Source organism: Acomys minous, assembly GCF_964271855.1.
Source record: "Acomys minous genome assembly, chromosome: 7".
Taxonomy (NCBI): Eukaryota; Metazoa; Chordata; class Mammalia; order Rodentia; family Muridae; genus Acomys; species Acomys minous.
The window spans coordinates 54,588,872-54,609,095 of NC_140488.1; the positions used below are offsets into that span (position 1 = coordinate 54,588,872).

At 33.5% G+C, this 20,224-nt stretch overlaps 1 protein-coding gene across 3 annotated transcripts in view; it reads right to left on the reverse strand.

Annotated features, from left to right (window-relative positions):
- The window catches only part of DIAPH2 (diaphanous related formin 2), a 696,864-nt gene that overhangs the window by 390,211 nt on the left and 286,429 nt on the right, over positions 1–20,224 (reverse strand). For all 3 annotated transcript variants that reach the window (XM_084790930.1, XM_084790929.1, XM_084790928.1), the window contains 2 exons: positions 15,752–15,856; positions 14,380–14,474 (listed from right to left, as the gene is read on the reverse strand). In XM_084790930.1, coding sequence (XP_084647056.1) covers positions 14,380–14,474; positions 15,752–15,856 — 200 coding nt within the window. The remainder of the gene's footprint in view (positions 1–14,379; positions 14,475–15,751; positions 15,857–20,224) is intronic.

Here is a 20,224-nt window from a genome sequence, read left to right on the forward strand (position 1 = left end):
TTAACTTTTTGTATACTCTTATAAAATATCTCACATATGTTCTCTTGGAGAAATCAATGATGTTTAAAAGAATAGGAGAAAAATCACATGATTTTGAATAGTTCAAATTCTTGGCCATTTACAAAATGAATAAAGGGAAGCTTGTCAAACTGAAATTGAAGTTCTGTTAAAAAGTCCAATTTTGTATTATTTGAAATATTTCTACCTCAAATCGATATTCAAATTGTCTATGAAAATAATGCATAAAAGTGTATTTGGCCAGAAGCACTGATTTTCTAGCAGAGAAAAAAACAATAACAGTCTTCTCTGCAATCTTCAAAATAAGATTGTCCTTTCAACTAGCAATATGTGCTCATATTTATAAATATTTATATAGCTAATTCTTCCACTACTCTACCAATAAATGCAAAACAATAATGATAGATGGCATGTACAGATGATTTGAAATATATGCATTGCCAAGTTCCACAAAAATGACTTAATGTTAGATACACAACAGAGTATACAAATACGTCTGTAAATGCAGGATTGGTTTTATATTGGTTGAGTAGTTTCTTGTTTTGTAACACCTACATCTCCTTCAGATGTAGTCACATTTCACTTTGTCACTACTATGTGATAGCTTACCACATCATCAATGAGTTATTAACTCCCTGAATGCCTGGCTGTGTTTACAATGGAACAGTTGCCTCAGGCTTTTTATTGTAATGACTTTCAAATAATTATGGAGATTTCTTCAAAACACTATTCAATAAACTCTTCCTTCCTTCTCTCCTTAAGGTGCTTTGAGTGTGTGTGTGTGTGTGTGTGTGTGTGTGTGTGTGTGTGTGTGTGTGAGACAACTAACAAATATATGGTCTATGACAGAAATAATGAGGAACTAGGCTAAGACTTCTCCATACTACATATTGACCAATGTAGTATGTTTGATAGCTTAACATTTCCATAAAGTCACTTTATTAAATAAATGTTATTAACATTTTATAACTAGCAGATGGAAAATATTAGATACAGAGCATTAAGTATAGTATGGATACCTCATCCATTCAGAATGATCAAGTAGAAAAGGTCCATTAAACAGGTTCAAATATATACTTTGAAATTCTGCCATATATGGTGTCATTGTGACAATTGCCATAGAAGCAGTACACTGAATTATAACTCTGACTGATCCTGAAGTAACCAAAAAGAAATAAACGAAAGAAACAAGGATATTGGTGCAGTCCAAATGTAAGCATCCTATCAAAGAATCATATTCAAAAAACATTCTGAATAGTTATTAATGACTGTAGAAACATACAAATAAAGGATAAATATAAGCAACATTCTGGAATATATCATGGACAACAATTTTAGAAGAAAGATACTTATGCTATATATTGAAAGATATTAATTACATCTAAGGAAAAAAGGGATAGGAAAAACATGGGAAGCATACAAGGCCTCAACATTACGCAAAGAACTACAGGCAACTAAGGAACACTGAGAGCAGGAGAGAATACTCTTCCCCAGACAAGCATATCACTTGGTTATGCAATTCCAGAAGGTCAACTCTGAAAACATATGGACAAGCATCAAAGAAAATGAGCATATACACACACACATACATGCATGTAACAACAATTAATGGGAAAAGATAGCATGCATTTGCAAGAGGGCAATGAGGGGCATTTGGGATGTTTTGGAGAGGGGAAGAGATGGGGAAACTATTATATTATGAAGTCAAAAAATAAAAGCAATACTTTAAACATATGAAGGACCAGAAATACAGGAGGCAGACCTTTACTTGGGAAAATATGATATAATATTATTGGAGGGTTTTTTAAATTGACAGCTGGATGTTCATTTAAAAAGTTATTCTTTAGATAAATGGCTATTCAAAGAAAGAAGTTAAAGTTAAGTAAATATCGAAGAATTTGAAGACATTTATATTTTTTTTTACCAATTTAGCACTTTATATTTTACAAAGTTTTAACATATGTGAAAACCTATTTTTTATGATGTTATTTGGAAGGATAAATATTGCAACAGGTGTTGGTGAAGAATTTAAGGAACAATTCCCCATTTCATGTATGACAGGCACAAGGTGTTACAAGGAACCTAAAACATAATGTCTTATTTTCCCACTACACTGGATACTTTATTACTAGTGTAAAATTACTAATACCAAAGAGTAGAAACTGTAAAGAAGTGATGTGGCAATTAGCCATAGCACTTGTGCTGGCCAGCTTGATATCATCATGGCACCAGCAATAGTCATCTGTGGGGAGGGAGCATCGACTGTGAAAAGGCCTCTGTAAGACCATGCTGTCTCCTCAGCGCACAGGAAACCCCACAGCAGAGGAGGCAGAAACCCATAATAGTCAGAGGGGATCTGAGGACAAGGCCGCCTAACTCAACATAAGTAAAGTTCATATGAACTCAGAGAATGATGCAGCATGCACAGCGCCTTCACTGGTCTACACCTGGTCTTCTGAGCTTTTATTTTGGCAACCAGGTTAGTGTTTTTTTTTTTTTTTGGGGGGGGAGGATTTCCTGAATGTGCAAATGAGTAGGTGTATGATTCTTGTGCCTCCTCTTCATCACTTGTCCTTTTGTTGGTTCGCCTCATCTAAATTCAATGTGATAATTTTCATTTTATCTCATTATATTTTATCTTGTTATATTAAAAAATGAATGAATGAATGAATGAACAAGCAAATGAAAGTTTAGACATTAGTGTAAACGGAATTGTGACTCATAACAGCTGGGAGAGGAAAAAATCAGTTGTTTCCAATGGAGTGACACTGGTTATATAACCCACTGCAGAGCAGGTCTCTCATGGTTAGTAGCTGACTAACATACATTGGATTCTGCAGTCTTTTGTGTGTATGCTTTTATTTGGTGACAGAGGTGTGTGTGTGTGTGTGTGTGTGTGTGTGTGTGTGTGTGTGTGTGTGTGTGTGTGTGCGCACACGTGCGCGCGCACTTCCATTTTGAGGTGGTGTTTTGTTTTCTTGGTTTGCTGATTTTTGCTGTTTTATTGGTTTGTTTTTAAGAAAGAACTTCATGTTGTGTGGGTAGGGAGGAGGGAAGAATCTGTAAGAACTTGGGAGAGGGGACTAATAGGATCTAAATATATTTAATTTAAAATTTGTTTTAAAAATCAGTCTGTAAGCAATCCTGTAAGGAATTTAATTAGTAAATCATGTGAGAGGACCTAACCCATTGTGGGTGAGGAAGCCATGAAGAGCAAGCCAGTAAGCAGCACTCCTCCATGGCTTCTGCTGCAGCATTTCCATGTTTCTGCCCAGTCTGCTTTCAGTGATAAACAGTAACTTTGAAGTTTAAGCGAAACAAACCCTTTCCTTCCCAAATTGTTTTTGGTCATGGTATTTCAGCACAGAAACCCTAAGATGCACACAAGGTAAAAGTCAACATCTTACTTATTTTACCTATGAAGCAAGTTATTTTCAACTCTATTCAGCTATATGCATTGTAGAAAATTATAAAATGAAGACCAAAATGTTTACTCTAATCTTTCTAGCAAAACTGAATGATTATATTATTTCCTTAAATGAGTCTGTCACTGTGAATACTTCATTTAGGCTAAGATAAATAATGATTGCATTAATAGTAGAAGAATACTTTCAATTTACCAAAAGGCTACTGATTAATGGAGAGATAGAATTCAATGTTCTTTTTATTGCATTTAATAATACTACGTATTTATTTTTGTTAACAAGCTATATATTTGTTATAGAACATAAGCAATGATAAGTATCAATAAATGTGCATATCGTGTGTTGAAGATATTTTAAAATAAAATTAAATATCAAAACTGATTTAAAATTAGAGACACTGTAAGACGTGTTTAGATAGGAACCCATTAATGAATACATGTTGTTGCTTTCCAACAGTAAAATCAAGTCAGTCACTCACTTATATACCACAGTAAGGGGGAAGGTAGATAAACGATGGTGTGTTAAAAAAATCAATGAACAAAGTATCATTTGAACTAAGTTCTGATACCAAATTGATTGTGTGATATTACTTAACTTATTTGCCATACTTTAAAGCTAAAGAGGCATATATTGAAAATGTCAGAACATGTCAGCTTCATTAAGCTCTGGATATAAAGCATACAATTGGGCTACTTTGTGATAATGGAGAAAAAAAACAACTCATAGTAACATCAGTTGATGTATTTACAACTGAATATTTGCAGCCTTTAATATAAACAATGCCTGTGCTGGGATTTTTACAATTGAATAAGAAGCAGTAGCAGATTTCTTAACGTCATGGTTTTGTTTTTTGATCTATACTAATTAAATGTATAAAACTTAAGCCATTGAGTTCATATTAAACTTAGAAAAAACAATTAATTGTATAGATCAAATTCTGAAACTTTACTACTTTTCTATCAAAAGCAAAAGTAATTCTTAATAGTTTGCAACTGGGGACAATTTTTAATTCTCTATATTATTGGACAAAAACAAAGTCACAACTGGCAGTGAGTGATGCTACTAGCATCTAGAAGATAGAACCTCGCAATCCAATGCTCAAAAGGTCATAGTCGAAGGTAAGAAAATATGACTTATGGGTGTTCACTAACCAAACACTTTTAAATGGATTTGTTTTGTTATGGAGCTATAAAATGCATATATAAAAAGTGAATCAATATGTGAACAACAGAGTTAACTCTCTTGGGTTTTCTTTCTTGACTGTTCATCTATAATATTTAAAAGGATTAGTTGACATGTGATTATGTTAAATATATTTTATATTATACTACACTACACTGATATAGTATTTTAACCCTACTATCTTAGGATCCATTGTAATATAATCTCATATATATTTAATAGATATGATGAATAAGTAAATATTAATTTGCATTAAAGATACAGAATTACAGAAAATTTCTGACTGTCACCCATTGGACCATAACAAAAATTCTTTTAGAAAAATAATCAATACAAAGTGTTATGTTTTCTTGAATATTTGGCTAACAAACTATATTTATATTTCAACCCATTTTACATACTTTAAAAATTAGTATGAGGTTAGTGGGGAAAAGTGAAATTTTTTTTTATCATATTTTATTTTTCTCATGAGGAACGTTTCCAATGTGCTATCAGTTCCCCTTTTTCTTAACTTAAAGGAGTATTGTTTTTTGTTTGTTTTGGCTAGTCTCGGGTTTATGAAGAGCTCCTAGAATAATTTGGCTTTTCATTTATTTTTAATTGTGGGATTCTGGAAGTTTATATGAGAAAATGCAGACACTTTCAAAGTCATGCAAGTGAAAGGGAATTCTTGGGCTTCTCTGATCATACCCTCAGTCCAATAAGAACAGTGGTTCAATAGAACGAAACAATAAAAAATTATTAAGTTTTTCTGTAACGAGAAGTGTAGAAGACATGAAAATCAATATGAGGCAATATTTTGCACAACTATGAACAAAATTCTCTTTTTATACAAACTGGAAGCATTTAAAAATGCTACAGGGGTCCAGTGGATGTGGGTTCAGGGGTGCCTGCACAAAGAGATGTACCAACCAAGAACAATGCATGAAGAGGACTAAGACCCCATATTCAGATGTAGTCTATGGACAGGTCATTCTCTATGTCTGGGGATGGGCAGAGGGAATGTGGACTGCCTCTGACATGAACTCTGTTGCCTGCAATTTGATCACTTCCCCTTGAAGGGGCTACCTTAGAAGCAAAGGGAGGAAGGGGATGCAGGCTATCCAGGTAGATTATGGTCAGACTGTGGGGGAGGAAGATCCCCCCTTGTCATAGGCCTAGGGAAGGGATTTGGGTGGAGGAGGGAGGGGGTATATGGGAAGATAAGAGTAAGAGGATAACAGTCTGGATAAAATGTAAATTAAATATTGAAAAAGAATATTAAAGAGGCAAAAACTAAAAAAACAATTGTGAAAGAAATAAAGCACAGAACCTAAATGTACAATTCCAAGTAATTAATAGCTACTCTGCAACACAAAGAATACAGAAAGTAATTTTGAATAAAATGTATTTTATTTCAATATGCACAAGACATTTTTCTCATTGGTATAAGCAAAGATTAATTACTTAAAGTACCTTTTCTTTGCTTGCAAATAAGAACAGGACTCATATTGGTGACAAATGAAACACTGGGTATTCTTCAAAAAAAATTCAACAGAGAAAAAATGACAATGAGCAGACACAATATTTGTTTGGATTAGATTCAGCTTAACAATATACTGAAATTAGTAAGCAGTGTTCAAAAACAAAACTTCTGTCAAAACAGACAAGACAATGCATTTATAAAACCATAGAAGGAAAAGATGAAAAAACAATAACAGCTCACAGATAAAAATATCTGTGGACTGCAATAGCATCACAAAAAAATTATTCCACTATGATGAGAAATATGAAAGAAATGTTTTAAGATTAGTCTTGTCAGAAAGAGAGAGAGAGAGAGAGAGAGAGAGAGAGAGAGAGAGAGAGAGAGAGAGAGAGAGAGAATGAAACTGAGTGGGTGAGGAGGATCTGGGAGAAGCTGGGAGAGGAAAAAGTATTATAAGAGTATATTGTATGAAAATATTTTTCAATATAAACTAAATGCTTTTAAAAAAGATTATTCCTGTCATCGGTAAAGGCTCAGTTTCCTTACAGAATTATGAAAACAAATGTGGAGAACACAAGTTGTTAGTTAAAAGAATGCTATAAAATTCTACAATACTAATGCCTTTACAGACTTAATTGATATACCTGTAGCCTTCAAAAGCCATCAACTCTTGTAAAGTGCACAATCACATGCAGACTCACAAGCCTGCATAAAATACAGATGGTCGATAGCCACGTAAATAGATCAATGATTACAAAGATGGATTGAAGAGACAAAAACGAGCTCTACTATTACACATGCATGAACTTCCTGACTATAAGAATAATTATACACTAGAATTGGTTAATTGAGGGAAGGTGAAGAATCTTTTTCCTTGCAGAATCAATAGATACCCATTTATTTTTGATGACTTAGGTGAAGCACTGCCTGGAATCCAGGGGATGGATTGAATGCCCTTCGCTTCTATCTAATCATTTTGTCAGTTTATTCAAGAATGATTTATATAGATCATGTAATGTTTTGAGATGTAAAATCACATTTGAGAAAACATAATCATGTGGGAAGCTGTAGGTTTTATGTCTTGTGTGAACTTAAGTGTTAGATATTGAACTGTGATTCAGAACCATAATGCAGCTATAACACAGAGAAGTTGTAAGTAGGGGGCAAGCAGAAATATTCTGTGCATGAATTTTCAGTTATTAAAGAAGTAGTGTAGTCCTGCATTTTACCTGAGTTCCTATTTTAGCCTCCTACTGCATAAGTGGAGAGTGGGGTCTGACTTTCACATGAACTCTGGTGCCTCACATTTGACCGTGTCCCCTGGATGGGGAGGCCTGGTGGCACTCAGAGGAAGGACAGCAGGTTACCAAGAAGAGACTTGATACCCTATGAGCATATACAGGAGGAAGACGTCCCCCTCAGGAACAGTCATAGGGGAAGGGAGTAAGGGGTAAATGGGAGGGAAGGAGGAATGGGAGGATACAAGGGATGGGATAACAATTGAGATGTAATATGAATAACTTAATAAAAGAAAATTTAAAAATAAATAAATAAATAAATAAAATGAAAAGAAGAAATGAGCAAAGGAGAGAATGAAGAATGTAAATATCAGAGAAATTACAGTGATGAGATAGCAATAAATGAAAACCCAGAAAGTTCAATCCTCTGAAGGAATGTAATTGTTTCTTACGTGAATGGTGGAGGACACAACACCATAAATAAACACAACATCTGCTTAAAACCTACAGGAGTCTTGTATATAGTTCAGCATATTTTAAGGGAGACCTACAAAAGAATGATTACTAGATGTAACTGCAATTGGGAATACTAAAATAAGCTGTATGCAATAGGGGTACCGTGGGCAACACTAACGTATTAATAGTAACAAAAAGGAATTTTGAAAGACTTTATTATAATCACATGACAAAAGGTTAAAGAGATGTTTATTCTAATATACATACATTTTTATGTGTGTGTGTGTGTGTGTGTGTGTGTGTGTGTGTGTGTGTGTGTGTCAAAATTACATGGTACTATATTTAAATGAACTATTTTATTATTTCTATGCATCAGTTGAAAATAAATGCAAAAGGTATTTTTCCTCCTCTCCTCAGTCACTTTATCATTACTTAGAGCTCTATGGCATCTATATTTTTAACTATTCTGGCACAATGTGCATATTTCTTTTACTCTGGTTTCCTATTACCACCCACTACCTCACCATATGTGGTCTACATAAATGCATTCCTTGACCTTCTATTTGTCACCTTTCTTTCACTGGAAGCCTCAAGAATTTCAATAGTTCTCATACTTTAAGAATCAGTGCTTTACAAATGATCCACTGATCTTATTTTCTATACTAACGTCAATTCTATCCTTGAAACATATTATAGTATAATAATACTACAGTTCTTTTCTAGTATGTCCTGAATTTTTCCCTCTACCTAATTTGTCTCTCACTTAATCTCCAAGTGGTACAATCATTATATAACCAAAAATTTTCAATGACTACATGTTTTAAAACTAAGTTATCTACCTGCCACTGACTAATACATGCACAGGTCAGTCCTTTATTTATTTTGTACTTTAAAAAGTACTTTGAACTTGCTGCTTAGTTTATTAATAGCAAAGCACTTTAGACATATATTAATAATCATATTTGTGTGTTGTATTAACTTTTGTGAACAAAAATTGAACGTTGCCCAAATTAAATAATTTTTATTCATATTATCTACTAGGATTCAAAGAGTTTAATGTTTACAGGATCTAGGAATAAGTCAAAATGACTAAGTTTAAGGACAATGCATGCAGTAAACATAGACCCCCTATCCAGATCTAGCCAATGGGATCATATTCTCCACAACTGGGTGGAGAACAGCGATTGACTCAGACATGAACTCTGGTGTCCACTGTGAGACCACTTCCCTGTGGAAGAGAGACCTGGTGGCACTCAGAGGAAGAGTAAGCATGCTACCAGGAAGAGACCTGATAGGCTGTGATATTATAGTGGAGGACAAGGTTCTCTTCTGTCAGAATCCTAGGGGAGGGGAATAGGATAAAAGCTTGATGGAGGGGAAAGGAGAAGATACAAGTGATGGGATAACAAGTGAGATATAATCTGAATAAATTACTTAAATAAAATATGTTTAGGTCTCACGTTCTCGTTTTTCTTGAGCTAGAAATGATCATAATGAGTGAGTTAACCCAGAAGCAGAAAGACTCAAATGGTATATACTCACTTATATCTGTATACTAGCCTAAGGGGCATGTCCCACGAAAGCTTTCACTTACCAGGAAACTGGGACAGAGGGGAGGACATCCTATTGGGACTCTAGATGAGAGAAACATGGGAGAATAGCAAAGTAGAAGGATCCAGAGGGTCCCAGAAACATAGAAGTAGAACAGTATGATAGGCAGATTTGGGCCCAGGGGTCCTGCTCAAACTAAGGCACCACTGAAGGACAATACAGGCCGTAAACTTTAAACCCCTACCCAGATTTAGCCAATGTGCAGAACATTCTCCAAAGTTGAGTGGAGAGTGGGATCTGACTTTCACACATACTCTGGTGCCTCATATTTGACCATGTCCCCTGGAGGGGGAGAGCTGGTGGCACTCAGAGGAAGGATAGCAAGTTACCAAGAAGAGACTTGATACCCTATGAGCATATACAGGGGGAGGAAATGCCCCCCAGGAACAGTCATAGGGGAGGGGAATAAGGGAAAAATGGGAGGGAGGGAAGAATGGGAGGATACAAGGGATGGGATAACCATTGAGATGTAACAAGAATAGATTAATAAAAAATAAAAAAAAATTAAACCATGAAAAAAAGAATTTGTTTTCCACTCAAAAATTATTTATATGAAACCTACTTAGTATTAAATACAAATCTTCAAAAAATGTTTAAAAATGAGTGTGACAAGGAATGTGAGTCCTGTAGCAAATTGGAGAATGTATGATATTAAAATTCTAGCACTTAAACAGGAAAAGTCCAAATAAAGCATATCCGAGGCATACAGAAAGACAGAGAGATAAAGGATGGGATGAGGAAGACTACTAGTCACGAAACTGATTTATTTTTCTATAATAGGACCCCAACCAATTCACAAATCATATACTTGCTCATCACTAACTTACGTTAATTCAGAAATATATCTGGATAATAAAAGATATTACCCTACATATTCTTCAAGTATTTGTCCATCACTCACTTTCAATAATCCCTTACTGAAGCCTATTAATACTTCAAAGTCCAGTTCAAGGTGAATTTGTTCCAGAAAAACTACCTTAACCATAGCACCCCTGGGAGCATATCTATTAGGTTCTGGTCTTCTTGGTTGTCCTATGGACTTCTTTTATGTTGGGATAAATTATCAGAATGATATCAAATGTATTTTTATAAATGAAACAAATTGTATTGAAATAGTTGTCAACATATTTACCAAAGCAAGTAGTGTATAATAATAGATGTGTTTCTAAAGTAATAAAAAAAGATCTAGTTGCAGGACTAATAAGGACTTTAATTCTGAAGTAGCAATGAATATAAACAATGCTTCTTGATATCTGCCACAACTAGAATGTGAAAAGAAAACATTTATTACTTCTATTACCATCAGTTGTAAGTAGTTATTACTATTTTGATCTCTTGTCAATATTTTTAATTACGTGAAATGTAAAATGTTAATTAGAATTTTTATTAAAAGAAAGATGTGCTATTTTACACTTCCATGTTCAGAATCTGCTGAATTCTTTCCAATTGTACTAAATTAGCACAATTCTAGAAACTTCTTTGCACTACATGTTACATTCTATATAAATCTTATTTATTTTATATATGCCAGGCAAATATAAGTATAAATTGTCTTTCAATATATGTCTCCATAATTTAATATATACTTGCAAGCACTATCTCAAATAATACATAATTTAATTTTTCTATTAACATTCAATTTTTTAAATTGTTAGTTTTATTTTTTGTCACTGTTCTATATGTCTAACATGCACATATTGTTTTTAACAACATATAGCCTAAATACTAAGCTTCTCTGTAGTTTATTCTTGTCTCAAATTATCACGTTAGATTATACTAAACTAGATTTTCAAGGCTGGAATAATAATGCTACAAGTCATATAACTCTGTATTATACATTACTCAAAAGGAACTTGTAAATTACATATATTAAATATACCTCAACAATCTGAAAATATTGTATGTGCTGATATATATATATATATATATATATATATATATACACATATATATGCAAACATTATTTCAGTTCCTTCTACACACTGAACTCAGTGTCTAGTTTAAATCATGATATATGGAAATATATTAGTATTTTGTTAAAACCTTTACATTTGAACTTTAAATATTGATAAACAAAAGTAGTTTTTTAAATTAGGCCATTTAGCCTTTCATATAAGCACAGTCTTCTAGCTGGCTACTGAGGAAAAGTTTATTGACCCATCTTAGGAGACACAACACCAGTGTCAAGCCAAGTTTCTCGGAAATAATGTGTCCTTAATTGTTTTTTGTTGTTTTTGTTGCCATGAGGAGACAACCAGGCTTCCTGAGCAACAAACTGTGATTATGCATGGATGGAATTTAGCACTGTAATCAAACAGAACTTACAACAAAGTTAATCTGATAATACATATTTCATGCTGTGCATTATCGATGTGCTACATGGTAATTAGACATAAATGGTAAACACTTCATGTGAAAGGAAAATTGCTGTTACTTTTGCATCATTGAAGCAAACATATCTAGTTTGGGAATGAGAAGGAAGTTCTAGTGACATTTTTTGTCATGAGTAAAGCAATCTTTTGGGGGAGAATCCTTCCTTGCCAGAATATCTTCAGATATAATGCTCATCCAGTTAAAATTAATATTAACCTTAAAAACTCAATAACTTGAAGTCATGTCTCTCCCAATCATATATCTTAAATATACATTCATTTTTATTTATGTAAAAATCAGAGAATCAGTTTGGATTGAGCAGGAATGGCAGTCAGACAAAATGTTTCTCTAGTGCACAATCAGTTATATGGCGTTTCAACAGAGACCTATCAAATAGAAGCCAAGAAAACAAAGAAGACTGAGGCTAGAGAGAAGAGTCAGGGGCTAAGGGAGTGTGCTGTTCTCAGAGAAGATCTGAGTTCAGATCCTAGCACATATTTAAGGCAGTTCATAATTGTCTGTAACCATAACTCCTTGGGAAATCTGATGCCTCTGGCCTCCAGAGGCACCTACACTGACCTGAACTACTCTAGGATTATTTCCATAGTAACTAAATGTGACTTAGTTACCATTCTTTTGTTTGATTGTGTCATTCTGTTTTAAAATATGGCAAGTCAAGTCTGCTAAACTTGTGACACTTGAATGATGAAAACTTTATTTGATTTTGTTGTTTTGCTTTGGTTTGCTTTGTTTTGAGACAGGGTTTCCCTGTGTAGCCTTGGCTCTCCTGGGCTTGCTTTGTAGACAAGGCTGGCCTCGAAGTAACAGCAATCTGTCTGCCTCTGCCTCTCCAATTCCTGGGATTAAAGGTGTGCCACAACTTGCCCAGCTGTAATGAAAGCTTTTTAATCTTTCCAATGTAGTGAAATTGTAGTAAGATAGGTTCATAGTTTGAAACCAATGCAGTCATGCTTCTGTTTACTATAACATATTTTTCCTCTGGATACCTTGGCATATGAAAAATATTGTAAAAATATCAAAATGTTCAGTGTCCTTGTCAATATAATTTTTTTTAGTCCTCTTATTTTTAAAATCAGTTTTTAAGTAATTCAGAGAATAGAAGACACGAAAATTCTTATTTATGCATATTCCCTATATGCAACTAGGATTCAAAGTATGCATATTGGAAACATAGACTGTGTTAACTTCCTGTTATTTTATAACATGTACAATGTGTCCTTGCCTCTGGAAGAACTAGGTAAGTCAGGTCAAGTTAGGAGAAATGAACTGCTTACAGTTTTCATATTAGTAGCATCTTATGTTGCAGTTCATTAAATTCCCTACTTTGATTTATTGTTACATTACTCCTTGCTTTATATTCTGTAAAAGTAAGAGACAGAAAACCAAATTTCAATCCCACTTGGGAACTTGGTGCTTCCAGAAGTTTCCTACCTGCTGTGTGACTGCTGACTTTGACTTGCCTCATCTCTTCCTGTGCTTTAGACCTCTATACATGCTGCTAAGCCTTTTTCTTTTAAAAAACAATCTTTGTGTTTGTTACACTTTTACTTCTGTCTCACCTGTATCTTACCTTGTTATTTTAGAATACATTTTTTAAATTATTGACTTTAAAAAAATAGTAAAGCAAACCTTGTTAATGTTTATTTTTCCCACAAGAGGATTTTTGTAAACATGTCACATTGATACAATAAGATGTATCATGATAGCAAAAACTCGGCACAGACCCATCAAGGTTTAATCCTACTGAAAATAAACATGTCCAGATATAAAATATATATGAGGCAAACTGTGATGTTGATATAAACCATCTATAGAAATATGACTTGTTCACATCATCAATGCAGATTCTATACTATTTACAGAGAGTATGGGAAAGTAAATGGGTACATTTACATATAATATAAAATATTTAATTTGATATTTGTATTCTTTTTAAGATAGTACCTCACATATGTGTCTTAGGCTGGCCTTTATTGTCTAGGTAGTCAAGGATACCCTTGAAGTCCTGATGTTCCTGCCTATTCCTAAGTGCTGAAATTACAGGAATGAGGAACCATGCCTGCTTCACTTAGTGCTGGAAATGGAGCTAAGTTATAGATAAAAACTCTGAGTAATCTCATGAAATGTTTAAGATTCAATGAGATAATAATAAATACATAGTGCTTGACATAATATTCAGCACAGGTTAAGTACCTAACAAAATATTAGTCTACTACATTTACCTATGGATCCTGAGAAAATCCATAGAAATTTAACCTTTAGATTACTCAGATTTTTTATCTATAACATGGTAATAAAAGAGCCATTTAATGAGGCAATTATGATAATAAAATACATGCAATTTCATGATGTTCAGTAAATGACATATCTACAAATGCACATTTCTATTTAAAAGCACAGTAGATCAGACATGCCAGAAAAAGAACTGGAATCTGAGTCTTAAGGGGTATGACATCTCAGTATTAAATGGAGAAAAAGACTACAGATTCTATTATCCAAAGTAAGAAACTATTTTTTCATAATACCATTGAAAAAAGACACATTTAACATTGTTACAAAACTATTTTAAAAGTGAAGATATCCAATGTACCTGAATTAGGGCCTCAGTAAGCAACTCTTCATTAACCTCCAAGATGATGTTCCTTATTTCCTTGTACGGCATGCGGTAAGATCCCAGGAAGATAGCTAAAATAAAATTGGCTTTTATTAAAGATGTTTTGGAATCGATCCCTCACAAACATGGAAGGAGGCCACTGAGCTTTGCACGAGAATAGCAGAAGTGCTCAACTCATCAATGGACTCTGGATTCCTGCTGATATTCAGATAGTGAACTATTAGTTTCTTCATATACAGAATCATTTCCCTGTCAACATTTACTTTAATAATTATATTTTATGTCATGTTGGAAGAATTCAACTTATTTTACCTAGTATAGCCTACTATTATTACATGGACAGCATTTGTTAAACAACACATTCCATTCCATTCTCCATTAACCCTCTTTTTAAAATAATATAGATATGCTTGGAGAGGTAGAGCTTGAACACACCTATTAGTGAATTTTATGAAAAGCTCTGCATGACTGCATTAGTAACAAAACCAAAAATTAATATTCAGTAGCCAGACAAATGGTTATCTAGACATGGGAACTGAATGAGAATTCTAAAACCTAAATAAATCACATGGACATACACTAACCAGATAATAAGATCACACTGTATAGTAAAAAAAAATTACTGAACTCCAACTTCGTGAAAATGTCCTACCATTTCAGTAGTGCACAAATTCTTTTTTTTTTTTTTGAGTTTTGCCTTAAATGTTATTATCAAAATGTTTTCTTTCAGAATAGAGTTCTTGAGAGCTATTAGTAGAATGTTTTTTGAGATACAATTTGCCTGTTGCCATAATGATAAGTTGTTTAATTTCATTCTCAAATAATTCCTATGGTACTTAGAAATGTATGATGTGGTGTTAAAACTTCTCACTCAGAGAGTGTTTTAGTATCATAAGTACCTAAGCACCCTTCTGTAGTGATAAATAAAAGAAATTGTCCAATTGAACTAGGCATATATCTAAAAAATATGAATCCCAGGCATGGTAAGAAAAACAATAATTGTAAAACCTAACAATATTTTTAATACTAACTTACATTATATTTAAATATGTTCACTTTGAAAGTTTTACTAACAATACATGCTAAAGCTCTACAAATCATAGACTTCAGCAGGTTAAATGATTTCATTTTTGTTATTTGGCAAAAAGCAACTTGGAATATATATATATATATATATATATATATATATATATATATATGTGTGTGTGTGTGTGTGTGTGTGTGTGTGTGTGTGTGTGTGTGTGTGTGTGTGTAATTTTGTTTCCAGCAGTATGTATGTTCAAAGTTGTAAGGCTGTTTATATCAAATAGGCCATCATCACCACATCTATGTAGAACATATTACATACACAGATTCTGGGCTGTTTTGGCATCCAAAATTCTCAATTCCTTTGCCTTTTTCTTTGGAGGATCATTCCTGTTTTCTTCTGCAGCAGCATCTCCCTCCCTTGGACCTGAAAGAAAAATGTTGATTCATAAACAATAATGGTTCTAATTCAAGTATACGAAATAACATTATTAAGACATGTTAACTACATTAATAAAGGTGATTCTGAAATCAATAAATGTGTTTATTTCATTAGCTAGGAGAAGAAGATAAACATAAAAATATAGACTTGTTTAGAGGATTCCCTACAAATTAAATATCAGCACTTAAGCAGAAAAGATAAGCCAAATAGTACTAAAAATCAATTGCTGTTTCTTCCCTAATGTGTAACATAAATTACTCCTTTACAGGTAACTGCAGCATCACTGAAATTAAATATATAGTAAAATCTCACTAATTTGGACTAATTGAGGAAAGATGAAGACATGTTTTTTTTCTCCTAAAACATGCTAATATTTAGACATTCAATTCAGAGATGCTGTTTTAAACACCTAAGGAAACTTTAGCTGCTAAACATGTTGTAACAGAAAAGCTCCCCACTGAGACATTTGAAATATAGTCATGAAGCATTTTTTGAGTTGTACAAGAGTACCTCCCATTTGCACACACATAATTAATTACATATCCTCAAAGATGGTGATACTGTGAGTATGTGAATTTTGACTTAGTTACCACTTTAAAAAGTTTTCTCAAGCAATATATTTACTGTTTTTTCAAGTGGTTGATAGGATAGAAACAGTGAGTATAGCATTAAGGAAAAGCTTGAGCCCCTATTCACCGTTGAATGACACTAGTGTCCAACCTGTGGCTGTCTGCTAAGAAAATGAAATATGAAGTTTTCAAGTCTGATCTGCATGCAGAAAAAGTTCTAGCAATTGCGCTAAAGTACTGTTGGTTTACATCTTCCATGATAAATAGAAGATTGTAGTCAGTAGGACCACTAAATCAGGTTAGACAGGCAAAGCTAGCGTTCTTTTTAAATCAAGTAGCATTCTTGTGCTCAAACTCAGGCTTCTAAATGTAATCATTGACTTATAAATCTGTGATCCTCATGCTGCTTTTTTTTATCACTGGCAAAAAATAAACTTTATTTTGAAGTGATAATGATTTTTATTATTTAAATTGATGCAATTTTGTCTAAAGACCTGACATACGAGTTATTTCCTTTTCTATTGAAAAAGGAACACTCAATCATAGTATACTTTTGCCAAAGAAAGTATCAGCATCTGTGAAACTTTTGCAATATTTCAAAGGATGCATAAAAATGTTGCAAATCCATAGATTCTCTGCATTAATGGTGTACAGTATACAAATACTGTTATCTTAGCAGATAAGTAATATAGGAAATGAATTTAAAAAAACAACTTTTAAATGTTATAAGGTTTAGTAGAACAATCAATATAAGAATAGACAGTCTAATGAGACTAGATAATAATTCCCTTGAAAATTATGATTTTGTGACAGGTGTCAAGTTCTTTGCAATGTTGCCAAAACACAATCACTGGATTGGTGAAAGAAAAATGACTTTTAATATATTTCTTTTAAAAACACCATAAATGTTCCTCAAAAGAATTTTCTGAGAGTACAGTGTCTTTCTTGTGCAAGAGTCAACATTTCAATTTATTTTAATTTTAAGATGTTCTCAGCTTCAGACAACTGCATAAAGAAAGAAATGACAGCTCAATAGCTATTTCTAATGTCAATAAGGAATATTTGAATTATACAAAAATTACCTCTGGAAGCACATTAAGAAAATTTAACACTATCAAAGAAGTAGTCAAGAAAATGTTCCTAATTTCCATAGGTCTAAACTCGGGCACAGAAAACTAATCAAACAGGAACATACAGGATGAAATGCTGTCATATGAAGATTATATGAGTAGTGTCTTATTTTAAAATAATAGGCTCCTGGGTAATGGAGGTACAAATGATGTTTATTAGTAACTTTACACTTTGTCTATTATTTTTTTCATTAAAATCTAGTCTTCATTCTTTACTTTTCAAATGAACAAAATGTTTGAAATTAAAATTAGATCCTAAATATCTATAGTTCAAAGTTTCCTTAGTAATTGCAGTCAATTTTACCTGTACTATGAACCTTGTCTAAAGCTGTGAGTTTAGAAAGCAATAAGCATTTCCGCAATGTGCATTATGCTGTTGAGAATCAAAGTAATGAGGCAAATTTAAAATCGTTGACAAACTAGTTAAGTCATCAAAACAATGTATTCTTTAGGGATCAAAACCAGAGGCACAGACAGAGACTACAAACAAGAGTGAAGAGACAAGTATGCAGAAAGTAGTAAGGTGTTCATATGTTAAAATCTGTCTTCCACAGTGATCTCAGTATGCTACTTGTCACAAACTAATGCAAGTCCAAAAATTTCTAATGTATATAAACTTAAAGTTACATTATACCAAAGCTGTAACCATTTCAAAGTATTTGGATGAGACTGAAGTTTGACTTTTTTCTTTTTTTAAATTTATTTTATTAATTTATTCATATTACATCTCAATTGTTATCCCATCCCTTGTATCCTCCCTACCTTCCATTTTCCCCTTCTTCAATACAAAATTTATCTCACTCATTCATCCAACAGTCCTGGCAGAGGTCTCAAGGTGACATCTGTTCATTCTAGGTAGTAGCTCAGTGGCTCTGAAATATTAGTTTTAGTAATTTCCTACTCTTTTGATTTAGAAACAAAACCCCAGACTAAAGCATATAAAAGGTCCAATCTATTTCAGCAGTTTATAAACTGATAGCCTTGGAAATCACAAAGAAAAATGTAGGGATCATAAACAATAGTAAGGAGGAAAATCTTTTAAATGTAGGTAAGTTCTACTCATTTTGGCAAGCAACAAACTATTCAATTGTGTTCATATATTTTGTATAGAATAGCAAATTTGGTATGGAAACTTTGATAGGGAAAGCTAATGCAATGTGGAAAAAGAGATTGCGGTTCTGGTTGCTTTTCCATGCTACATACAACAGCTGGGAAGTTACCCCTTTCCCTGCTGCCTACAGCTGTACATTAAGGCATCCTACAGAAAAGTAGATTTTATCCTGAAACCTGCATAGTACCTAAAGCAATAAGAATGGCATTATCAGGAGTGTTCCTGAAGTTCAGTGCACATTAAACAAAACTAATGGTCCTAATAGTGGGAAAATCTCTCTCTCTCTCTCTCTCTCTCTCTCTCTCTCTCTCTCTCTCTCTCTCTCTCTCTCTCTCTCTCTCACACACACACACACACACACACACTTTGTAATGGTTTCCTAATTAAGGAACAAATCTTACTAGTTGTAGTTTATACAAGAATCCCCACCCCCAAATCAGGAAGCACATGTTACTGCAAATTAACATCTGCATCACTAACATACTTGTACACCTGTTCATTAAGCCAATTACTGAACACTGTTAAATGTCATCAGAACAGTATGTTTAAGAATGTGCATAGCTAATGTTGTATATTTTCAAATTGGCCTCAATATCTTAGCAGATATTGTATATTTTAGGACAGACAAATAATGATATCTTTTTTTCTTTTTTATTAATTTATTCTTGTTACATCTCAATGGTTATCCCATCCCTTGTATCCTCCCATTCTTCCCTCCCTCCCATTTTCCCCTTATTCCCCTCCCCTATGACTGTTCTTGAGGGGGATTACCTCCCCCTGTATATGATCATAGGGTATCAAGTCTCTTCTTGGTAACCTGCTGTCCTTCCTCTGAGTGCCACCAGGTCTCCTCCTCCAGGGGACATGGTCAAAGGTGAGGCACCAGAGTATGTGAGAAAGTCATATCCCACTCTCCACTCTACTGTGCAAATGTTCTGACCCAAATAGTGATATCTTACAGTTTGGGGGATAAACTTTGTTTCAGTTGGTAGTTTCAAAGCCAAAGCCAAAGCACAGTTCTTACTTGAAAGTACAATTTGTCAAATAAGGTTGAAGTTTTTCCCATTAACTTTTAACCTATGCTAATTAAATTATTCAAGGCAAGAGTCTGCCCCTTTACCCACATGTTTTCCTTGGCTTTCTATAAACCAATGGCTATCTTCCTGGCTGAGGTATCTATTCAAAATTCCCTGTGCTTAACTGCATAATTCATGTAACAAGGCAAATATTCAAGTAATAAACCACAAGAATAATATGTGTCAAACAGATTATTATAAGGAAGAATATAACTGTAAGAATTTTGATGCTAAATTCTAGTACTGGTAGGTATGAGAATATTTCTTATTGAACAAGGATCATATACAAGTTGCTTTGATTTTTTTGTGGTCAATCTTAAATGATTACAAATCTTGCACTCAATTTGCTTTAATATGGAATGCAGTTAGTTTTGTTGAGCAAGACTTAATAACATATAACTACCACTAGGAATGACACTACAAATCTTCTCATATAAATTGAGCATGATATTTATTTTTATTAGGCA